Source organism: Strix aluco, chromosome 4 (genome assembly GCF_031877795.1).
Source record: "Strix aluco isolate bStrAlu1 chromosome 4, bStrAlu1.hap1, whole genome shotgun sequence".
NCBI lineage: Eukaryota > Metazoa > Chordata > Aves > Strigiformes > Strigidae > Strix > Strix aluco.
In genome coordinates, this window is record NC_133934.1 from 25,047,261 (window position 1) to 25,064,183 (window position 16,923).

Genomic DNA, 16,923 nt, shown 5'->3' on the forward strand with positions numbered 1-16,923 from the left:
GAAACAAAACTCTACAAAATACCACAACACACTCACAGTTACAAGAAAAATTAATACAGAAAATTATAAAGAGAAGTTAAACAGGTGCTTTTTAATGTGAAAGCATGCTACAGTGTTATATTAAAATCAAACTTGTAAATAGAAGTTTCAGAAGACATAATGATTCAGAAGATGGATTTTTGAATCATTTACTTGAAACCTAATGGCTGCAGATATTTACAGTAACATAACATGACTTGTATGTTATATAGTGAAGATCACTGCCACCCTTCTTTATGTTACCTTATGATATTCCTGCTTAAAAAAGCTCCCTGAAAAACACCTGCATTATACATAATACAGAAAATACATGTGGATAGTTTTATTAAGTAACAGTGCTTATAAAACTATACTATGCACTATACTAAAAATGGTAAATTAAATGTAAGCTCTTTACTAATTCAAAATTCTTAAAAGTTAATTCTTTCGAAGTTTAGGTTTTATATATAATCCACATCTTATCTCAACTAATTCCCAAAGACAGTAAAGTCCTGAATATCAATGAAGCTCAATAAACATATTCTGATGCATGCTATATGATGGTTTTGTATCATATACTCCTTGCCTCATTTACATTTACTGAGTCAAATATCAAGAAGGTAAGTGACTATACTTCCACTGATGATTCATTGTTTTGCAAGTTTCAGTTACACAATTCAGTCTTAATAGTGCAGCAGATTTAATTTGGGTAAACCAGAAATCAAAGAAAAGATATGAGTATGGATATATAATAATGCCAAGAAATACAAATCTGTTATACAACTAATACTTAAAAATCAAACCAACCAAAACCAAAATTCAACCAAAAGCTAAATGTGTGTTTCATTTCAATGCACAGGTAAACCCATCTGGACTGCTGAACTATGACAAGATATTGCTGCTTGGGTAGACAACTTGGTTGTAAAAGTACATCACATAGATGATCACATACCCAAGAGTCGGGCTGCTGAAGAACATCAAAACAACCAGGTGGATCAGGCTGCTAAGACTGAAATGGCTCAGGTGGATCTGGACTGGCAACACAAGGGTGAATTATTTATAGCCCATAACTCCTCAGGCCATCAAGGAAGAGATGCAACATATAGATGGGCTCGGGATCACGGGGTGGACTTGACCATGGACACTACTGCACAGGTTATCCATGAATGGGAAACATGCACTGCAGTCAAGCAAGCCAAATGGCTAAAGCTTCTTTGGTATGGAGGACAATGGCTGAAATATAAATATGGGGCGGCCTGGCAGACTGACTATACCAAACTCCCACAAACCAACCAAGGCAAGTGCCATGTGCTTACAATGCTGGAAGCAACCACCGCATGGCTGGAGACATATCCCCTGCCCCATGCCACTGCCCAGAACACTATCCTGGGCCTTGAAAACAAGTCTCATGGCAACATGGCACCCCAGAAAGAATTGAGTCAGACAACAGGGCTCGTTTCCAAAAAAATCTCATAGACACCTGGGCCAAAGAGCATGGTATTGAGTGGGTGTATCACGTCCCCTGTCACGCACCAGCCTCTGGGAAAATCAAACAATACAACTGACTGTTAAAGACCACACTGAGAGCAATGAAGGGTGGCACCTTCAAATACTGGGGTAGACATTTAGCAAAAGCCACCTGGTTAGTCAACACTAGGAGATCTGTCATTCAAGCTGGCTCTGACCAATGAAAACTTTTACATAGTATAGAAGGGGATAAAGTTTCTGTAGTGCACATGAAAAATAGGCTGGGGAAGACAGTCTGGGTTATTCCTGTCTTGGGCAAAGGCAAACGCATCCATGGGATTGCTTTTGCTCAAGGACCTGGGTGCACTTGGTGGGTGATATGGAAGGATGGGGAATCCCAATGTGTACCTCAAGGGGATTTGGTTCTGGGTGAAAATAGCCAATGATTTGAGTTGTATAATGTTAATTGCTATATAATACTGTATATCATCACTACTATGGCTGCTATATGCCATATCAACAGTATTTCAGTAAAAATTACCCAGATTAATCAAGAATACATTTTAGTGAGAATGGGCAAAGTGCAGCAATGATAGGACCAGACAAGCATAGCAGTGATGAAACTGGAACTGGCTTCAGCATGCAACAATCCAACACAACACACAATCTTTCCTGCCCTGAAGGACTACTATGACAGATGGAGCTTAAAGTCATGGACTAAATGAACTCAGCAGACACTTTAGAGGGATGGCCCATAGGCTAAGGGAAGGATATATGTGTGTATATATCAAAAGACAGGAAAGGATGTATTGGAAAGTGTGGGACCTGGACATGACATAAATGATATAGAATAAGGGGTGGATATTGTCCTGGTTTCGGCTAGCACAGAGTTAATTTTCTTCTCAGTAGCTGGTATAGTGCTGTGTTTTGGATTTGGGTGGAGAATAATGTTGATAACACACTGATGTTTTTAGTTGTTGCTATGCAGTGTTTACACTAAGTCAAGGACTTTTCCCCTTCTCAGACCACCCCACTAGCAAGTAGGCTGGGGGGCACAAGAAGCTGGGAGGAGACACAGCCAGGACATCTGACCCCAAGTGGCCGAAAGGATATTCCACACCATATGACATCATGCTCTGTATATAAACTAGGGGGAAAGCTGACCGAGGGATGCTGCTCAGAAACTGGCTGGGCATTGGTTGGCTGGTGGTGAGCAATTGCATTGTGCATCATTTGATCTGCATATTCTAATTCTTCTACTACTATTATTATTATTTCCCCTTCCTTTTCTGTCCTATTAAACTGTCTTTATCTCAATGCACAAATTTTACTTTTTTCCCCCAATTTTCTCTCTCATCCCACTGAGAGATTGAGGTAGGATTAAGCGAGCAGCTATGTGGTGTTTATCTGCCTGCCTGGCTAAACCACGACAATTTGAGAAATACGTAGATTTTGGATGCTCATATGATAAGGGTAGGAGCAATTAGAGTTGAATTATCAAAACTAATATCTGAAACAGTTCTCCTACTGCCTAACTTTTTAATTCTGAATCAGGATCAAAAAGTATTCACAAGTTAAAAATAGCTAGAGGCATAAAAATACTCCTGATTAAAAAACACCTTCACAGCAAATATAAGGTGGCAGTAAATAAACAGTAGAAAGCCCAATGGCATTTAGGCAAGTTCCTGCAAAACAGTCCACAATGTGACAGCAGTTACAAAGAGGATCGTCAATAAAGAGCTAAATTGTCTTCTCTATGTTACTTTAATATAAAATCTCAAATTATTTCTTCTTTTCTCCATAACATATTGCCTTGTTCAATATAAAAACAAATAGGGCAGATATGCTTAAAGAGGATTCAGAGAATAACTGCAGACAATGATATAAAACTGGTCATAGAAGACCATTTGTATAAATATCCTTATTTTTCCACGTCATGATATTGAGCAAAGAATATTTTTAGTATCAGAAAAAAAGAAAAGTCTATTAGTCTGTGAAACAGGTTTCCAAGAGAATTATTATTTTTCAGTACATTTGAGTATTTTAAAACTAGTCCTGTCAATCATCTCAAGAACACGTTCTGCAGTATTTCTGCCCTGTCAAAAATATGAGACAATAATCCCAAAAGGTTATATGTTATTATTCAATTCTGTACTCTTGTAAGAAAGATACTGCTGCAACTGGAACAAAAATTGTCTTCATTCATTATGAAGCTGTGAAAAAACCTCTCTAGCGTGTGCCACTAAGTAGGGAAAAAAATCCAAGATAGAACTTTATCAACTCCATATTCAGATGAGAGTTGGAAGAGCATCTGGCTCATGCAAAGGAATAGTTACTGAGCTCCCTAATGTTTTTGACTTTAAAATGTAAAAGAAATGTCCTTAACAGTGAATTAATTCTGTAGAGCATTTCCGAATTCTAGATGTTAAACAAAATTCTTACTTAGTTCTTGCAATCTCCTTAGATATATGGAGTCTTCTTCAGCATTCTCCATTTCAAGACAAAAATAAAGGCTTGACTTCTCTATAGCAAACCAGCCTTTTCTCCACTGATCCAGGTTCTGGCAATCTTTGTAGTACAGCTGGCCAATCAGGTCACAGTCTCTCTCTAATAAGCATTCAGCCACAGGGGGAACAAAATGCTACCAAAGAAAATGGGGTGAGTCAGATGAAGAAAAAAAACCCTCTTCCCCTAAAAAATAAAATCAAGATATTGCAAATCTATAAGATTCAAGGATGAAAGCCACAGTGAAAAAATAAGACTTTCAGATTTATCATTCATAAACCCATATATACACTAAATTTAAATTATAAAATCAAGTATAACATATTGTTTCCTTTCATACTCCACAATTCAAACATTTTTGGTTTTTAAACTAAAATTGATTTAATTAATAATGTGATTATTAGCATTTGGTACTGTATAAAATACAATACTGCTTTATGAATTCTGCTTCAGCAAATGACAGAATTGGAACCATAAACAACTTAGCTGAAATAAATTCATACAGTATATTTCTTTGTACTAGAGCACCTTTAACATATTCTTAAGGTCAGCATTAAAATATTGCTTCAATACCTTTTCCATTTTATTTTATTATCTTATTTCAAACATTAAATCACAGGAGTTATTTCTTCCTGATCACAAGAAACCTTTACACACAAGCTCAATCAGTATTCATCAAGAATGGCTTCTCAGAGGATTTTAAGCTACCAATGACTATTCTTTGTGCAAAGGCTTCTGGCCTAACTGGAAAAGATAATTATCAGTATTACCTTAGCTATTGCCCAAGTCCATTTTCTTTGTGAATATGCACTTTCAGCTCCAAATAGAAAAACACGTTCTGACATTAAGTAGATTTCAAAAGTAAAGATGTCCCTAAAGCAAGCAATGGAAAAAGGCAGCTGTATTTAGTCTTTGTAACAGTAGACACACAAGGGTCCCATTTCTCTCTCTACTTTTTCATTATTTCATATCTATGGAATGGAATCCATCTCCATTTCTCCTCCAATCTTACAAGCACAACCCAGCTAATAACAGATTATTTTATAACACAACATGATCAAAGTGCTTTTCAGGTCAATAATATGTGGTTAGAGACTACTACATAATAGTTTTTTCAGTAATTTTGAAATTAATAAAATGTTTACATATAGTCATTAAAATTCACAGGTAATTTTTTGGTTTTGCATGTTCATGTGATTTCAGCAAGTATATTTTTGTGATGCATTCAAAACATTTTGGTTAGGTTTAACATAAGGAGACCAACACATTGAATGAGAAGTTGTAAACAAGGTACCACAGAATCACAGAAATCTTGGTTCAAAGGGACTTTTAGATGCCACTTGGTTTAATTGCCTGCTCAAAGTGGGACTATCACTAACCATAGATCAGAACAGCAATGAAAAGCCTTGAAAACCTCCGACGATGGAAACTACCATTTCTCTCAGCAAGCTGTTCCTGTTCTCCACCACCCTTTCTAATGAAGAGGCTTTTCCTATCATCCAGCCTGAATCTCCTAAAGTGAAATGTGTGGTCACTGCCACTCTTTGTATCACCTGCCACCACCAAGAAGAGTTTGGTTCTGTTGTGTTTATGACTACCCTTTGAGGCTGCTGTAGCTCAAGAAATTCTTAAAAGTTTTTGGGGGGCGGTTCCTGTTTTTTTTCTTTTTAAAAAGTATACCATTATTTAAACAGATGGACCCTGCTTTTCCATTTTTAACTGACAAATAATAAGAATAATAAAAGAAGAAAAAGCAAACCAGTTGAAATTGGTGTGGAATTTGAAAAGTAAATATTTTGTTGGACTTAGGGTCACTCTTTAACTTATAAATTATGATTCAATTTATAGTATGATTTCATTTGTGACCTCTCCCTAGAATACAAATAGATGTGCTTTTTCCTTTCAGTGCTGGAGATTCAACTAAATCTGGAGAATGGAATATGAGTCAGTTCTCTCATTTTCAATAACCACTTTGAAAACTATATGTAAATACTTAATTCTGACTAATAAAATAGACATTTTAAGGACCGATTGTTTCATTACAGGAAATACCAAATTTAGGGAAGTTCCTCACTTTTATGAGAATTGTGTGGTTTTCTACCCATTTTCAGGTAAATCACAGCAGGAAGTTAGTCATTCCCTAAAAGTGAAGTATTCAGCCAACATGTTTTTAATTTATATATTATCCTGAAATGGAACCATTTGGAGATGTAGCAGGCAACAGGTTAGATTCGATGACAAAAGAAGAAAGTGGTATTCTTCTTTTTTCTGGATATCACAAAACTATGCTACTGCAGAACAGTGAAGGCCATCTCCACTGTATTTTATAGAACGTTGAGACATCACCATGTTTCAGGATTTCTCCCCTCTGAACTCCCTTTACCTCTGTAGTAGCAAAGTCCTTTCTTCCCATTACCCTTTCTAGAAGCTTACTGAATAGACTGTTTTCTTCGCAGACACTTTTGATCTGTAACTACACGCATTACAGTATTATACTGTTGAAAGATCTTGCTATTTTACATTCACACACATAAAGGAATTTAAAAGGAAGTGTTATGGAGTTTGTTAGTCAGATCCAAAGTAGAGTGTAAACAAAAATGTTGTCCTAATAACAACTACCACTGAGATGCAACTCAGATTTAGGTGAATTTCCACATGCTGTTTTTAATGTACAAATGAGATGTGAGAGAGTTACAAAAGAAAAACAAGACCTCAAAAAAAAGTTGGTATCTTCAAACTAACACAATGTTCAACACAGTGTCCTCAGCTGCAGGACAAGGAATCAGTTTCAAAGACGGATAGATTTGTGACCAAAATCAAAAGCATTGTGGAGAACTCTAATCTGCTGCATTATTATCAGGAAGAAACAAAGCAAGTGCTTTGGCTTGAGGCAGAGGTCAATCCCAGAAAGAAAAATTAGTATTAATTGTTCAATTTATCATCATGTAACCTTTTAAGCACTGAGAATATGCATTACAGTTTTAATAAGAAACAGATGTATCTAATTTATGCTGCCCTTTTAAATCACCCTAACATTTTCATTATATCACTATAAAAAAATAAAATCCCCAAATACCACTTAGCACTTATTTCTTGAAGTCAACATAATTCAGTTTTTTTCTAAATTGCATGTTCAAAATTCAGGAACAATTGAACAGCTCTGAAAACCCAGAATAAAATCTTTGAAATACCTGAGTTTGTTTATTGAAATATTAATTTGGGAACCTACCCTCTATTTAAAAAGAAGTCTGACTTGTGCATTACAAGACAGATAACTTCACTGATGTCAATCATACCACTGGGACTGGTAGTTTTATCATTTTCATAGTAGCTCAGAAAGCCACTTTCCAAAGTGCACCATCTTTTGTTGCAATCTGTAATTAAAGAAATAATAGAAAAGTCAGTTGGCATAATAATAAAAATTACCGCTTCCTATAGAAGTTGCCTCACAGGATGCATAGCCTGTTGTAACAGTAATACATTTATGATGAAATCTCAGTCGTGTTCATTTCAGTGGGCCAGGAATTCAAAGTCTGTTTTGATACTACTTAATCTACAGAAACTCTAGCACACGCTAATTTAAGAAAAGAGTATTTCAAATATAACATGAGTATATTAAATCATTTCATAAGTTAACTTTACCATTGTATAGGGCTTTTACTTCACTTGCTGTGGAACTTGATGGAGGAAGAGCTAGTACTCTCATGTTATGTTTAGCAGAATAGTTATGTCATGTTTAGCAGAACAGAGTTAAGGAAGCAAAAAGGAAAGACACTCTAAAGGTAGAAACACTGAAAGTTACAAGAACAATATATTCTGACAAGAGCTGATAGCAAAGTGAGCGAGCGAATGAGTATGCAGTAGCAAAAGAGGGCTACTCTTTCTTTCATGTTACTGGAACTAGAGGCCAAAACCAAGTCAATCTGTTTTCAATTGATTGGTAATGCTTGGGTGTCCACTCACTGTCACAAGATCAAGAAAAACAATTTAAGCCTTTCAAATAGTCTAGAAAAAACAGTGTCATACATGCCAGAACTTGTACCCATTGCATGCTGCTAGAAAACACAAGGAAAACACTATCAGAAATTGTTATTTAACATTATTAGTTGAGTTTTTTTAAAATATGCTACCAAAATAGTAGAGGATGACAAACTGAAGAACAGAAAAACTAACAGCACATCAGTGGTTGAGCTCAGTTCTCTCCTGATGCAGGCCCAAGTGCCAGGTAGTAATGATACTGTACAGAATTTATTCCTATATATTGGGGGGAGATAAATGGATACATAGTAGACAGGCAGTAGCTATAGCCATTTCAGGATGGCGTGTCCACATTAGAATGACCTGAAGATCTCTCTTGTTGCTATTCTCACATATACCTGGCAAGGGTAAATTCATTTAGCAACACTGTAGTTTACAGAATGCTAACATTTGTAGGCTGCTTTCAACATGCAACAATTTACAGTTGCTGAGCATGGTTAAATTACCTAGTTAAGAATTCTATCTTCAAATAACTGAATTAGATGTATTGGAGTATCTAGTAATTGCTATCTATACTTTTTAAAAAAAAAGAAAAAAAACAAGGTGGAGGAAAAAAATCTGCAGAACAAATTAAAAGTATTATTGGGCATATTTAAGACCAAATGTCTGCTCCCTCTTATGAACCTAAAATATGAATGCAGCACATGAGATAGCATATTAATGACTATTTGCTAGTCAAAATATTCATGCATTCATTCTAGCTTACATCTAGTTCTTAGAATATAATTTGAAGTGCATCTATTCCCACCACTGCAGGTCCAAAGAGAAAATACTGTTAATTTCTACAGTCTTAAAACTCCTATACAGCTGCAAATATTTTGGTAAAGTATTTGTTAGAATTTGGTAAAACAGCTCTGGAAAGAAACCACAAAAATCAAACAAAAAACCAAACGCAGTTGTAGTTAGCCAATATTTACTTATTACGTCATCTGATATTTCATCCAATTAGTTTTTCTGTTATCTGCTATATGATTTATACATGTTTTATAAATATCTTGGTACTATTTTATTAGTATTTAATTTGTATCATGTTACTTGCTATCTAGTTCTATCTAAATACACATTTTAAATACTAAAATAAACATAAGATAAGAGGTTTGAAAATGTATAGTTTTACAGGAGTTGAGCACCAAACTTGCAGGTTTTGATTGCTTAGGGATTTTTGTCTCCCAGCTTTTCCCCTCCCATCCCCCAAAGACTATTCTACAAAACAGCTCACTGCTTCAATTTTCATTAAACTGTTACAACTCTCAAGGACAATCTTGGAATGTCAAGGCTTTTAACAGGGCCCCATAAAACCTTTTACACTAAAAACAGAAGGAAAAAAAATCAAACCTGAGCCACTAAATCTCTAACCTTTACTTTTTGATACACTGCATCAGAATAGCACCAGCATTTGAGCTCTCTTCCTGCTGATCATCAACAGCTGTTAATTAATAACTTTCCTCAAAAGTTATGCACCCCTGCTGAAACCACTGATGCTGCTATAATGAGAAGTACACACAAAGTTGGCTTACTCTCTCCTGCACTGAAACACACATAATGAAAAGCTGGACTGTATTTCCAGGTGTTCCACCTGGTTGTTGTAAAATCTGGGCCCAATTCATAGCACCAAATGATTTCTTGAGTGTCCTTTTACCATTAGGGCTCAGCCCAAAAAGGGATAAAAGTTCTCTGTGACAACAAACACAGCACTTAAATTTTCAGCCCTTGGCACTAAAGGCAAGGCTGACAACTGCCTCAGAGATTCGTAACACTGAGGAAGAACTTAACTCTGGTTTAATGGTTAGACAGCTTAACAGGATTCTGGCTTGCAGCCCTTTCCAGACATAGCACTAAAAAAAAATTTAAAAAATCAGTAGATCAAAAGCCCAATGTACTTTGGGACAGGGCCCAAAATTTAGACAAGTGCTGTAATCCTCAGTGAGAGAATGGTGCTCCCTCTCTGGCCCAGTGAGAACTCAATTAATTTGCAGCAAGTCAGAACTGCTTCAACAGGAGAGCTTATTGCTCTTCTCTAGAACTAAACAGCTAGGTCACTTTTTTGGGTAATGTAACCTTCTTACTTGAATCTTTACAGACAGAGGAGGGATCTGAAACTGTATCTCCCTCACATTAGTACTCTAATCATAAAATTATTTTCTAAAGACAGTAAGAAGGAATAAAAAAATACTACCACCTATTCCCAACAATGTGCAATATGCATATCCCATATTACTTCATGTTAATGAGATTTTATAAAGGTAGAAACAGTTTTTGATGTAGAGAAAAAAAATCAACATAGAAGAGAAAAAAAAAAGATTACACGTTTTATGTTTTAAATAGCAAAAAAAACCCTTTTGTCATAATACTTCTTACACATGGCTGAGATATATTATTGCCCTCAGGCAAGAGTAGTTTCTATTTCAAAATTGCAGAGGTTTTTTGTTGTTGTTGAAAGGATGTTATTATTACATCTTCCTCCCTTGTCCCATTTATCGTTTGTCTTCTTGAACTGCAAATGGTCAGGGAAGCCTGTCTTCCTATGTATCTGTAAAGCACCCATCCCAGAAACATCAGTCCTGACAAACACATGGGTAATTTGACATTAATGCAAAACCAAAGCAAACAAACACCATGAAAAAAATCCCCCCAAAAACCAAACAGCAGATCATCTCCCATCTGCAAGACACTATCACAATTTCAAAGGTCAAAACCTGAGCTGAGGGAAATCTGGTTCCTTTCCATTTACTGTATGTTCCTCCAAGTAGTAAGTGCAATGCTAAGCAATAGCCTACAAGCTTTCAAAGCAGCTTCATTTCTGTCCTCTAAAAACTTATGATGGAAGACAGTCAAATTTCATTTGTTTCTTGTCTGAGGGCTTTCCTCATAAATATTTTTAAGGCATCCTACTAGTGATGCCCAATCCTACTGCGTCTCCCCAAAAAACACTACAGAAGACAACTTGTGAGCATTTATAGCTAAATCTTGAATCTATACAGGTATTTACAAACTTATACGACACTTCTAACATATCACTGTGTTAGAAGAGACCAGTAGTATTGCCTTGTATCTGCTCTCTACTTCTATTAGTGAGGTCTTTTTATTTTTTAAGTTTGTTTATGAATATAGATACCCACAGCACAGAAAACAAGGTCTGCACTTAGAGCAAGCAGTAGTGAGGTGTGCAGTTATTCCTTTCCTTCCTAAATAAGCTCAGTGCAGTTTCAGAACAATCCTCAAGAAAGTACTGTCAAGCAGCTGTCCTCTGCCACAACAGATGTCTTTGTTAACAGTTCCAAAGTTGCTGGGAAATGCCTGTGATCAGGCATTAGTTCTGTTCATCACCCAATGCTTTATCTCCACTAAGGATCTTAAAGGCATACACCATTAGAACATGGACATAATTGTACAAAAGTATGTATGTATTGACACAGGATGCCATGTCAAGATTTTAGGAGCAATAAACTCAACCATATATCAGTCCAGATTTTAAAAATCCACATCCAGCTTAGATGGAAGAAAATATAGGAACACAACTGGGGAGAAAAAGGAAAAAAAAAAGCTAAGAAAATTATCTCATAACATCTCTCTCAAAAAAAAAAAAAATCACAGAAGACTGATATACACAGAAAATCATGTATCTCTACTGTGATGTACACCCATTTTCACCCCACAAAGCTCAATTTGTTGTAAAGTTGTTGGAAGTGCTCATTTCTACTTGAAATACTTTTAGAATTTGTGAGCTTGAGAAATATCCTAGGGGTTAGCGATTTGGACTCTTACTAAAAAGTCAGTGATACTTTTAAATGATTTCTGGAATATTATCATTTCAGATGGAAACTAGTTTTTGACAATTAGTAGCATGCATCTAAATATAAGTAAAGTGAGAAGTGTTTCTAAGTGTTTTTTACTTATCAATAACTGTTGTTAACTGAAAAATTTTTCAGTAGTTCAGTTTTCCTCTGTCAACCACTGAATAAAGAGATCAAGACAATCAGTATTTCCTTTATCTGAAAGAGATCAACTGAATCAAAAGAGGATATGTCATATCAAAGATATTTTATCTTTTTAAAAGTAATGCAACAAGTTAAAAAGAACCAAATTCATCCAAACCATACATATTCATGTATTATTCAAATGCATAAAGTAAAAGTAAAATACCTTCTTTTAATTTCTTCTCTGTAAGCAGCTTAGCAGTATTAGAAGAAACTTTGTATAAGAATTCACAAAGAAAGGTGGAATGTAAAGAATCTTCAGAGAAACCACTTTTAAAACAAGTATCGTAGTTTGGGAAATCTATTAAAAGACAAAGGAGTAAGTAACATACAGAATTTCAGTTGTATCAGTTATAACCATTTCTCCACAGGTCTTCCTAACTACTTATCTCTAGATGCATAGTTGGTTTGTAATATCTTTACTACAACACAGATATATCTTAATGATTTATTTTTAAAAGTAAAATTCTTACATATCAAAAAAAACATTGGCTCACATTTGTTACAACATTGCCATTGTCTACCACTGCTTGCCAAGGTAATCTAAAATATGGTTTTCTGGTGTACTAAGCTTTTGGTTTTGTCTCTTATGTAGCGTACTTCAACAGAAGGGAATTGTTTCTCTCGAGGGCTTATCTAGAAGTTTACCACCAACTCTGGCAGCAGACAGACAATGATTCGGAGAATCTCTGTCAATTTGCAATGACCTCCCCTTCTCTGAAGAGAAGAACACACACTAGCACCAGCACATGGTGATGCTGCCTTGGCTGGAAACCTTAAAGTAGAAAAGACAGAGCCAAGACAAGCAAACCTCCCTCTATAGCCTTAGGGCTACTTGAGAGCATAGCTAGCAAAAACCCCATAGCTGCATGTTTGCACAGTGATGGAGCTCAACATCCTACAATCCAGTGTCTGGCACTTGTGATAGAGCAATGCTCAGGCAAAACTTAAAAGTACCATGTTTGCTCTAGGAAGACCTAAACCATTCCTGCGTTTCCCACTAAAACTTCTGTTGTTCAGCCTATGCAGTGTTACTTTGCAGAGTGGCACAAGACAATGGAAAGTTGGTGCAGAAGTCTGTCCACAATGCTGGCTGCAGTATAGCATAGCTAATTTTTTCCTGTGTAAACCTGTGTGTGAACTTTAATTCCCATGACTGCTTCAGATACTGTACAGCCCTTTCAAAAGGTACATTCAGGCACATCAATGCTCCACTATTTATTTATTTGTTTAAGAATAGCTTTCTGTTTTCAAGAGCCTCATAACAGTCACAGACTGCAACCACAACTGTCGACTTTCAAGGCCAAAGTTTATCGCATGCTCTAAGCTGTAACAGAAGTTGTGATGTGAAAAAATTTGCTGGGATAAATCATATTACAGGTTCAAGAGGTGAGTTTTATTTCAGGAGGAAAGTTTGTGAAAAAGCAGGTAGGTCTGTGTGCAGTAGGGATAGGTATCAATTTAAATAATTTTTTAAGAAAAAATGAAGTCTCAGATAAATACTTGAGATACATGTTAAATGTGTATACTCATCTTTTCTGGTAAAAGCCTGATACTATTGGCAGAACAGACGACATTCTTCTGTGTTATAAATAAGGGTATGAGGTCTATGAGTTATCACTGGCTTTTTAAATATTTTTTTAAGTCCTAAACTTGATGTCTGCGCAAAATAAAAGTAACTTGTACACAATTACACTGTTTGCTGAAATACAGTTACCACCATCACAACTCCCCCTCTGCTATATCACTGTTGTTCAACTCAACGCCAATTTTTCTTCTGAATTCCTCCTTCCTTTCCTTTTGCTCAACATAAAATCAGAAGATCAAAACAAAGAGGATGTATCCTACCTGAGAACTTATTATGGTACAGGAATTCCATCTGCAGTCTTTGTCCAGCTTTCTTGGCTAACAAGTATGGAGTACTATAAACAGGGTCTCCAGTAGCACACATAGCATCAGCCCCACTGAACAGCAACATCAGAGTTTCTAGCACATCTTGTTTAACTACAGCAGCACACAGGGCCTTATCATGGAGAGGGAAAATAAGAAGTCTGTTTAAATTAGAAAGTTACTGGCAACAAGTACATGTAATTTAGATGCAAATCCTTTCACCTCCGATATAGTTCCCCTGCAGTTTCAAAGACCATAAACACTGAGAAATAGCAGGAATCATAAAGTATGGTCTGAATCTAGAAAAAAGCAACAACAACAAAAGAAAACTTGAAAACATCATCAACCCAAACCCTGCAAGATGTTGCTGCCACAAATTTCACTTGGAAAGGATAACATGAATCAATACAACTGGAGGGGAAGCTTTTTGTTTATGTGAAAAATTCCCCCTCATTTTCCTTCATACATCAAACTACTAAAGAAAAAATCTTAGTTCAGACCTTAGAAGTTCAACCAAAGAGACAAGATTTGTTCCTTAAACACTATTACTATGAAACAGACTGAAATTCATAGGTAGTTCTTCAAATCTATGACCACAGTCAATAAGGCAACTATTCTTCAGGGTATCTTGATGCTTGATCATCTTCCTTAGGATTTAAAGATCTTGCTGCATCCTAAAACATCAGTTTCCTTTCATTTCTGTGTACACGAAGACAGATAAACATAACAAATCTTTTTATCTTTTTCCTTTCAAAATGTTGGTCCAAAACCTTAAAACCACAAGTAGCTACACAATTACACTAAGCAAATGACATCTATCTAGTTCAAACCACAATAACTTTTAAATGTTACTGCCTTCCCACAGTCTCTGCAGATGCTTTTAATTTGACTCATGTAACTGAATACATTAGCGTTGTAATATATATGCATTTAAACTCTCCTATATTCATAAACCCTGAACAATTATGACTCCAAAATCAACAGGTATTAGAAGTCAGTCAAATAGATATCAAAAATTACACAGAAATTGGTAATTATAATTATCATTTTCCACTTTATAACTGTAAAGAATTTGTGTTATTTGTGTAAACGGAAACTGTGAGAACACCCAGTTTTCATCATTAATTTTAGCTTGTTTCCAATTAGCTACAAGCTACTACATAAGTGTACATGACCTACTTTCACCATTGATAACACTGAATCATCTAATGTACTGGAATGTTAGATGTCAGACATATAGGATATGAAAAACACGTAACAAAGGAATTTAAAGAACTGAAGTGTGAATCTGTATCCCTAAAGTGTGCATCTGAAGAAAAATAAAGATCCATATTCATTGACGGCTCTGGAAGACATTTACAGGCACCATATAGGTACCATAACCTTCTACAAACAAACTAACTGGGAAAACCAGGAAGTAAGAAATCATTAAATGAGACCTGTAAAGGCTCCAAAACAACCTTATTCAGCTCTGTGAGAATGTCACTCAGGTTTCTGAATTTCTTTCTCACCAGTTTAACAAGATGACCAAATTGCACACGGATACAATACAATACAAAAGGTATGGTACGGGCTTACCCATTCTAGTATTACCTTATTCAACTGTTCCTTGGTTTTGTAGGCAAAAGGTGCTTTCCTGAATTTTCCCTCTTTGTATTTTTGTGTAATGAATGCTATCCTTTTTTCTGCAGGGGCATCCATATGCAGCTCTTCATCTGGAGGAAGATTTCCTGCCCAAAAACTGTTTGCCCTCTTATTTCCAATGATGATAAAGAGCTGGATGATACGCAAGAAGAAAAATAAGTAAAATAGCATGAAGAATATGAAGCTAGCCTATAGATAGTTTTCAGCTGCTAAAAGTTGAAAAAGAAAGTTATTAAAGAAAAGAAAATTGTATGCAGGAGACAGAAGCCTCTCTCAGTCACTGCCTATGGTCATCTATAAATGAATAATAAAGTCTGTGGTCATCATTTACCATCAAGATCAACTAAGCTTTACACGGCTAACCAGTTATAATATTTCAATACATATTAGAAAATACCAGTAAAAAGTCAGATAAGACTAAGGTATGTTTTAAAGAAAATACTGATGACTCAACCGTCTCTATCAGCACCATTTTTTAACACCCCAAGCACCTAAACTGGTAGTGAGAAGTTTCCTTTCTTTTCCCCTTCCCAATATTGCCCATCATGATTACTCTCTCCAAAAGCATTTTATTTCTTTTTCCCCCAAAAAACTAGATGCTTGGAGATATACTAAGAGAGACTGTACAGATGGCTATCAAAACAAATGAGTATTTTGAATGACACAAAGGTACATTATTCCCAGAAACATCCAGTTTACTATAACAGCAGCATGTTATTTAGCAGTTATATGTTCAGTCTTCTTGTGAATAAAGCAATAAACAACTATTCATGCAGTAGTTTTCAAGATGAAACAAAGAGTTAGAATATCACAACATACCTCAATAAGTTCATTGCTCCAAATGCTGGCATCCATTTTCAGACTCCGGACCTTTGAATCTCTTGGTCCTAAAGATCTGTGCTGTCCTGTAAGTCCAAGAGAATTTTTACTTAACTAAAGCACTTAAACTGGGATTCTCTTCTGCTGAGATAACAAAAAAATTTAATGAAGACAGATTTATTCTAATTGCTTTTTTTAAAAAAGGGTGGGTTTGACATTTGAACATAAAATAAAAGCACAAAAAAAACCCCCAAAATTTAAAAAAAAAAGTGCATTTGGTAGTAATGAATAAACAAAGTAGACTGATGTAGAACACTTTTGGGAGGGTTTGTTTTGAAAGAAAGTCTAGAGTTATAAATTATTTCCCTGAATCTACTGCTTCAGCACATATTTAAATATAAAACTAGATTTTTAGTAATTTCTGAAAAAGCTATCCCTACTAGCAGTAAAATATACCCTGATGTAACAGAATATCCCAAATTTATACACTAAAAATTGTTATACTTTAGCTTCCAGGCTTGCAAAAGCCAGCCATTTCCCACAAGTGCTAGTGTGTCTTAATTTT

At 35.6% G+C, this 16,923-nt stretch overlaps 1 protein-coding gene across 1 annotated transcript in view; it reads right to left on the reverse strand.

Annotated features, from left to right (window-relative positions):
- The window catches only part of ARAP2 (ArfGAP with RhoGAP domain, ankyrin repeat and PH domain 2), a 141,503-nt gene that overhangs the window by 59,334 nt on the left and 65,246 nt on the right, over nt 1-16,923 (reverse strand). The window contains exons 12-18 of the mRNA XM_074822309.1: nt 16,359-16,444; nt 15,489-15,671; nt 13,854-14,028; nt 12,172-12,306; nt 7,220-7,364; nt 4,761-4,863; nt 3,928-4,126 (exon numbers count right to left, since the gene is read on the reverse strand). Coding sequence (XP_074678410.1) covers nt 3,928-4,126; nt 4,761-4,863; nt 7,220-7,364; nt 12,172-12,306; nt 13,854-14,028; nt 15,489-15,671; nt 16,359-16,444 — 1,026 coding nt within the window. The remainder of the gene's footprint in view (nt 1-3,927; nt 4,127-4,760; nt 4,864-7,219; nt 7,365-12,171; nt 12,307-13,853; nt 14,029-15,488; nt 15,672-16,358; nt 16,445-16,923) is intronic.